We start from the raw sequence: 8,252 nt of genomic DNA, 5'->3' as shown, positions 1-8,252 counted from the left end.
ATAAAAACAACTTAGATTCAAGCAAAAAAAGTATAATCCTTTGTCCAAAGCAAGGACTAATAACACAAGATGAAAGGCATAAAAAAAATAAGGAATTTCTATTATTTCAAGATAGCAAGATCAGAGAGTCCATTACGAGTACACCATCATCTCTTCACCGTGATCAAGGAATCACTTTACACATGGCAAATAAGCATCAGTGCCTCGTCTTACTGCAATCCCTTTTCAATAGTGGGGCAAGAAAAAAATATACAAGAAAATGTTATAAGAAAAAACAAACATGGAGATTGCAGTAACCTATTAGATTAAGGATCTGCCCCAATATTCCCACTGAGAATTCTCTTGCTTAAAATTAGCAATAATACTTTAAGTGACTTCATACAATAGGAAGTATATAAACTCAGCGACCTTTCCTGCATGAGGCCATGTGTTGAAATAAGATAACTTGGAAAGTTTCATGGCATGAACACTTAATGTAGGATGGCACTAAATATAGTTGATTAACTAATTCAGTGTACAAGGGAGGATGGGCAGGAAGGAGGAATCACAATAACCATAAAACATAGGAAGGATAGGCAGGAAAGAGGAATCACAATAACTATAGAACTCAGAAAAAGGAGAGGTTATATTATGAATTGTCAAGCAATCTAGCCTTATTACTTCACTACACTCAATCCATAACATATAAGGCAAATTCAAATTTTACAGCAATGATTAACTGGTGGATTACTAAAGAAATGCTTCAACTGGAAGAGTGGAAAACTATACATGAGGTTCAAAGGTCAATGCAATGGAAATAAAAATATGAAATATCTTTAGTCATTTACAGGTCAATGCAATGGAAATAAAAATATGAAATTTATCTTTAGAGTCATTTACAAGACCCCATTGTTTCACATCTGAAGGCTTGATTTGACATGATTGAAGGGTCTATTGAAAACTTATCTGAAGTGACTTGATTTGACATGATTGAATTATTGAAAACTTGGAAAACAAATTTAATTAGAAATTGATTAAGTAATTTGGACATGATTGAACTATTGAAAACTTGGAAAACAAATTTATTTAAAACCTGATCCAGTAATTTGGGTAATGAAAAACAGCAGATCAGGGAAGTTTGTGGCCTTAAAGGAATACATCATATATTCTTGATTTAAGATCCAAGTTTATGCAACTGTATCAAATTGCATCACTGAATGAACAACAGCCTTTCCTATTTAGAGTGGTTGTATCTTGTATTTTAACTTTTTCTGTTGCAGAAAACTTATTTATCATTCCATCAAAGGAACTCTTACTCTTATTTTGGCTGGTTTCCTAGCTTTAGCTATTATCATTCCATCAAAGGAACTCTTACTCTTATTTTGCCTGGTTTCCTAGCTTTAGCTTCATAACTGTAGGAGCTTGTTAACAGAGTCTGAGATATGCTCACTGTTTTGAGCTCTGTGCCATCTTGGTTTGTACGTAGTTTTCTCTGTTGAACAAATGAACTATTTACAAAAGTGTGTTTCCTTAAAAAACTCTCGGAAAATTTCTAAGGCAACGAAAGTCAATAAATAATGAAATTGTTGAAGACAAATCTCAAATTTCATTGCCCTACTGATTAAATTACATATAAAAGTTGCGTTGACAATGCTAATACAGCTTCTATAATCATCATATTGAAATGACTCGATGAAGTGTGTTATCTGACAATGATTATCAAAGTAGTTGGTGGATGGGATTGGTTAAGGCCGTAGCGTAACCATGACAACACTAAGCAAAATGGTAAATAAAAAATAAAGTGACTAAGAGGATAAGAAACAGAACAGGAGAAATATACGATTAAGAGTATATAATTATGTCAACATTGGTGGAGTCTAAGTCACCTAATAAATAAGAATAAGGACACAATTTTGAAAAAAAAGCCAAAACCTAGAGGTTTAGGAAAAGCACTTAAAAAAGGTTGAATGTGACAGAACATAGATCATGAATCAAAGTGATGTTTAGGGAAAAGGACAGGAACTTGAAAGAAAAGTTTGAATATGACAGAACATTGATCATAAACGAAAGTAGGCAACTTGCAAGTTTGAAAAATGATTGATCATAATGGTAAATTCATGATACATAATAACCTTGATAAGACAAGAAAGCTGTTGGTTTTATGTCAATAGGCCAATCTCTGACACACTGCCATTGATAATTCTTTCATTGAATATAAGTTGTGTTATATTTGAAAAATGATAGATCATGATGGTAAATTCATAATAAATAACAACCTTCGATAAGACAAGAAAGCTGATGGTTTTATTTGTATAGACTAGTTTCTGACACACTGTCATTGACTCTTCTTTCATTGAATACAAGTTAGTTTCAATTTAGATGAAAAATCACAAACAGTGAAAATTATGATGCTAATATACTAATCGTGGAGGCTAAAGCACTACTGCAAATATGAAGTTCAGGTAGATTTGACCGCTAAAGTCTTAATGAACATGTCTTTCAACAACAACCACTTCTAGAACCAATGATATCGCGCAGTGAAACGTGCAATCAATATGAAAGGGTGAGGAAGAAGTTTATAAGATCAATATTTATACACATCTACAAGCTTCTGTAAAATCCTTCTCAAAGATGAAAACATAAGTTGGCTTGAAAATCACCGCAAGGTTAAGGACCACTTATATGGATTTTCCATATCCTTTTATTAAAAACCCAAGCAAACTGGTTACAATAGTTTGTACACCTATTCAAAACGGTCTATCTTCACAGGTCCACCAGGAGGATCACACCAAAAAGAGCAGAAAAGAACAGTAGAAGTTAACCATTATCCAAATAACAAAAAGGCCAAGCCGTTTTGTTCACTTGTACTTGATTTTTTCCCTTTATCATGCAGTTTCTTTGAATCTCTTCACGGAGCGGTGCATATACAGAGCGTCTCACGATCAGAGAATTGTATCTGGTCTGTGAAAATGGGCAATAAAGAAAGAGAAAACATTTTAGCACTACAAGAACTCCACACTCTCCTCTTAGCACACTTGATATTTTTCACCCTTTTGACTCAGCATTACTGTGCACCTGTGGAACTGCTGTTGTATCTGATTTCGACAACAGAATAACCAACGTGAATAGATAATGAATATGAATACTGCTTCTCTAGGCCTAACCCCTCCTTCAGTGTTGTCCAACACCAATAAGAAACCCAACAGTATAGTTTTTGTACCTTTAGAAGTGACAAAAGAACACAGAAACTAAAGAAAAGCTCATGACATGTAGACTTCCACACTTGCATTCTTTGTAGCATGACAAACAGGACATGTATCGAACGTCATTTCACAGTCCCGGCAGAGGCAGAGGTGTCTGCATGGCAACAGCAAAATTGAAACAACATTTTTCCGACAGATCTTGCAGGTTATCTGATCTCTGGGATCCTTGCTACCTCTAAGTGGTTTAGCATAATTAACCTCCACATTGGGATCTAAATGAGCTGATTCTGCATCATCTGCCTCATTATCGCCACTTCCTTCTCTAGTTTGCTCCTTGCTTTGCACCACAGCCTGCTGAAGATTACTTTTTAAGGTTGCCACCATCGCTTCATGATTCCTAGCTTTGCTCTGCCATAAATGGGCTTCTAGTTTCAGCTGTTTCACTCTCTCCTCCAATTCCATCTTTCTACGATTCACCTTTTCCATCTCCAAGTCCTTATCTCTAAGACTCCTAGAAAGAGTTTCTTCTATGACATTCAGAAGGGACCTCAAATACCTCTGCCTCTTCTCTACGAGAGATTGTCTCAAATGTTCCCCCTGTCATTTCAAAGCATCAAATCACATTTGATTTAGAACACGAATTTTGCAATTTCTGATGCAGCACGGCAGATTTTATAATCAAACGTGGATGAAAATATTGTAACAATAGGGTTTCTCAAGTCTATCCAGACTCAAATTATGCAATTCCAATTCAGTCCACTACTAGTGAAATGCAACACATATATTACACCTCTTAAACAATTTGGATACTGCTATGTCTAGTCACAGTGACTATAGATGAAAATAATGCCATTTCAAGACCCTAAACAAATTACACAAATTGTTTATACTTCAATTTGCAGGGATTTTACAATGAATCTAGATATCACCTGATTGAAATCTTAATTTGCACATCTTAATGGTATCAATGTCTGCCATTTCTGATTAATTTGATGTTATCTAACTTAAGAATTATTATCGTTAAAAATTGCACTGTCTTAGGATAAGATGACTGGCAAATTACAGCACAAACCTGAACCCTTAAGAACTGATCCATTTCATCTCTTTGTTGCTGCAGCTTTGTATTGAGTTCATCTGAAAGACAAGAAAAGATAGAAGCACTATCACACTTGGCTGCGTTTGGAGCTGAAGTTCCTTGTTCATCCTCAAAAGCTAACCGTAGACCCGTTGAAACTGTCCCAGGAGCTTGTTGGCTGAGATCTGATAAATTCATCAAAGATGGTCTCTTACATTGCAAAGAGAGCAGATCTACGGGTTCTCTTGCTCTTTTCATATTGCATGCCTGATCTTCAGGAGTATGAAAAATAACTGGGAATGTTGAAGGGACTCGCTGACCATGAGCAGTGTTCAATGCTGCAAAATTAAATCAAAGAAAAAAATGTTGAGAAAACCCACAGTTTCCGAAAGAGATAAACATTTCAGCATACAGGTTCTGCAATTTATTACAAAGAGTCAAACGTAAATGCATCAGCTCATCTGCACTGAACCATACAAGGATGTATGTGAATCCCAGCTGCTTGATATTCGTCTAATAGAGCTGATGAACCAAACCCAACTCCCAGTAAGCCATTATAATCACTGGTTTGCCCATTCCTGCTAAAATAAGCATACAGAAAATGCATATATGAGAAAGGCCGTGTGAACCATAATTTTGGCATTACCCTGTCACCCATAATGAAAGCACACAAATGTGCAGTTGAAAGATGAAGATGGACCTTAATGTTAGAATCACAAATTTTAAGAGAAACAAAAGACATGCTTCACCGCCTTGAAAATTGAACCCGACATAAAATAACCAAGTACAATCTTAAACCAGAAAGCAATACTTTTGATAAGTCACAAGCAGGAAAACCCAAACGGGCCTTAACTTCAGAATGGGCATGGTTAGGCTGTGACCGAATCCATTATAAATTGGACCCTAAAAATGGTTTTTAAATCATAATATGTCAAAATAAAGATGCAACAAACCTAAAGAAATATTAACTATGAAGTATAAATTAAATAAGTTAAAGTTGTAGAGGTCGAAACAGGCATCTGTGCAACCTCAAATGAAGCTTGCAAATTCAAAGGGGCGCAAAAGAAAATCAATATTGCAGATGTTTTAACGAACACTTTCTGAGTTCTGGAAATAGAGGAAAAGATATAATACGCCAACATTGCTCCTCCTCAAGTATGTTACAGAAAAAGAAAAAGAAGGTAACAAATACTTTGCCATCTCAATCCCGAAAAACACAAGAAGACCTTAATCCCATGATAATACCGATAACACAGCAATGTGAAACCCAAGCAGATTCTAAGAAATAGAGGACGCACATAGAAATAATAGTTATGATGCTAAATGGACATCCTTGAACGATTACTCTCCCAAACTGGCAATGGGAAGTCGTTTCACTGGTGGGGTCGAAATCCACCACGGTTCCAATCTGGGTATGGTCTCCCTCATACAATTTTAGCATAAGACTCGTGCCTCAGACCCAGTTCTTGTTCAAAAAAATCCCGTTCTATTCATTGCAGACCCTCAGGATAAGTTTCCCAAATCAATTCCAATAAAACAAAATGACAGAAAACATGCCACGAATATCCCAACAGGCCTTAATCCCAAACCATATGCCCTAAGACACTGGCACATAGCTGAAAGAATGAGGATCTAATTGTAGGGCAAAGAAATCAAATATAAAGAAAGTTATGCTTCTCCTTGAATCTGAAAGCATTGAGACGCATCAAACATGCCAGACTGCATAAATCTTCAAACCGGAGTTCCCTAGAGCTTGAATTTTATTCATTATCATTTCAGGGGTTAGGGAAAACCCCTTTAAACAGGAAAGGGTTTGTGAGAAGATCCAAACTGGACATGGATTGGGTGTGTATTTGAACGAAGGTACAAGATACCAACCTCGTTCTGAAATCAGGAAGCAGGACATTGGAAGGATACTGAGCCTGAACAGCCATTGCCCGCTGGACTAATCCTGCAGCTTCGCTACGCCGTGGATCCAGAAAGGTTAAAAACGAAAAACCAGCAATTGGAAATGACTAAGAGGGGCTATGAAATTCGATTAATATGGAGGAGCAACTGTTTGTTCAAACAAACCCCGTTGGGAATGTAACTATATACAAGAAAGCCACGCCAATTCCTTCTCCGAAAGGCAACTTTTTCCCGCAAAACTGATGGATGAATTAAAGTGGGGATGGGAGGGCGGTTGCGAAGGGAATCACTAGAAGGGGTCGTTGCAACAAACAAATGGGTGAATTAAGAGCCTGCGTTGAAGGGATTCGAAGCTGGCGATTCATTCACGACAAATGTCATATAAGAATATATGACAGCAGACATCTCACACACAACCTCATCTCCATTTGCTACACAACATGGCGGAACGTGCAAGGAATCATATGACCGCTAGGTTTTCAGGGCGAGGAAGTGGGAGTGGTAACCATCATAAATTAATCCTCCTCTCGCCAAACTAACTTCGACCCAGTTCACATCCGACCCCCTAAACCCCACCCACGATCCAACAACTTTCGCATCAATCCCCATCCCGCCTGCATTTCCCATTTTCTCCTCTGCAATCCTGCACCAATTTCTCCGCCTACGCCCAACAAAAATACGCCAAATTTGGTGAGTTTGCAGCCGCGGCGGACACGAGCCCACCCATATCAGATTCCCCTCAAAGCAGCAGCTGCTGCAGCACCACCAATGATTTTAGAATAGAATTAATCCCCTCTATCCGCCAGCCACATGACAGTAATTTGTCTATATTTTTCCACTGTATTTCACGGCGAGTAATTTGAATTCTAACGGCTCTTTCGAATCATGCCCCACTTTTATTTTATTCTAATCATCTCATTAAATATTTTAATCATTTCAATAAATACTTGAATTAAGTTTAATTATGAGTTTAATGTTTTCAGTTTCCATGTGTCTTGGCAACCAATCCAAATTCACTGCACCAATTGCATTTTCCGGCCGATATTCTCATTTTTTTTTCCTGTGTCCAGGTAGGCCGGGGCCATCTAGATGAAGAAGTATTCATCAACCCACAATCAATGAAATGTTTATTATTTTTTGTGTGTTTAGATGGGGTGATTTAGCTTTTTTTAATTATTTTTTCTGCGTTTAGATCTGGTGACTCAGCGTCTGAAGAAGCTATATATTGTCAAATACATTCTGTACATAATACATATATCACTGGCCATGGCCCAAATACGCTGCAGCGCAGCACCGCAGGACTCGATACTGGCCGGGGTCGGTCATACACTCACGTGCGACTCAGCTTTATTACATAAAAGAAATATTTATCAACCCACAATAAAATACTTATCATCAAAATATGCGAAAACACTTCTATATTTTTTTTCAGAGAGAAATCCTCATATGGCCGAAGCCTACAGATATTTTTACAATCAATATGGCCAAAGCCAGCAGAATTTACGGCCAAAGCCAGCAGAATTAATGGCCGAAGCCAGCAGAATACGGCATAGCCGTTACAAATCGCCAAGCGAGGGGCCGCCGCAGGACTCGAACACTTCTATATATCAACTCACAATAAAATGTTTAACACCAGAAATATGCTAAAACACATCCTTTAAAATGTAATTGCCAAAAAAAATCCCTCTGAGAAAATCCAAAATTGCCAAAATAAATATACACATTAAATTGAACTCTACATCTAGCGAACATTTCCTCCGGGCGTCGTCAATTGACAGTACTTTCGCTTCCCGCCATCTCCTGTTATTCAAATCCCGGGGTCGCTCTCTAATGATGAGGGCAATTAGCCCGTCAATTGACGTGTAATTTTGGCCGTTCTGCCACTGGGCCCCACATGACTCGCCGTTGTTCCCGCCATTGTTTCTGTCATCCGCACTCCCTATTCCAATATGCTCTCAATTCGTGGGCCGAAATTAAAGAAAAATAAATCCACGATAATAACAATAAATTTGTTTTACTTTATTTTAAAAAATTAGAATAGTAGAGAAGTGTCTTTTAGTGGATGTCCTTTAGCGTGGTAATGGTAG

The 8,252-nt window shown here is 37.5% G+C and overlaps 1 protein-coding gene across 2 annotated transcripts; it reads right to left on the bottom strand.

Annotated features, from left to right (window-relative positions):
• Window positions 1-2,588: 2,588 nt before the first annotated feature.
• Window positions 2,589-6,937, bottom strand: LOC149154223 (BOI-related E3 ubiquitin-protein ligase 1-like). Of its 2 annotated transcripts, none has more exons than XM_089440422.1 (4): window positions 6,136-6,937; window positions 4,735-4,838; window positions 4,255-4,595; window positions 2,589-3,779 (listed from the first exon to the last, which is right to left on the bottom strand). In XM_089440422.1, exons 1-4 carry the CDS (start codon window positions 6,189-6,191, stop codon window positions 3,240-3,242), a joined length of 1,041 nt encoding a protein of 346 aa, XP_089296548.1. In that variant the 5' UTR covers window positions 6,192-6,937; the 3' UTR covers window positions 2,589-3,239. The 2 variants fall into 2 exon arrangements, with proteins under 2 accessions (XP_089296548.1, XP_089296549.1); XM_089440423.1 differs by having other exon boundaries at window positions 4,735-4,835; window positions 6,136-6,934.
• Between the last annotated feature and the right edge of the window lie 1,315 nt (window positions 6,938-8,252).

The sequence above is a fragment of the Pinus tabuliformis genome, chromosome 9 (genome assembly GCF_031772625.1).
Source record: "Pinus tabuliformis cultivar Carrire ecotype Pingquan chromosome 9, CPIR1, whole genome shotgun sequence".
Lineage (NCBI taxonomy): Eukaryota > Viridiplantae > Streptophyta > Pinopsida > Pinales > Pinaceae > Pinus > Pinus tabuliformis.
The sequence above is the reverse complement of the archived record's forward strand: the minus strand, read 5'-3'. Positions and strand labels throughout refer to the sequence as shown.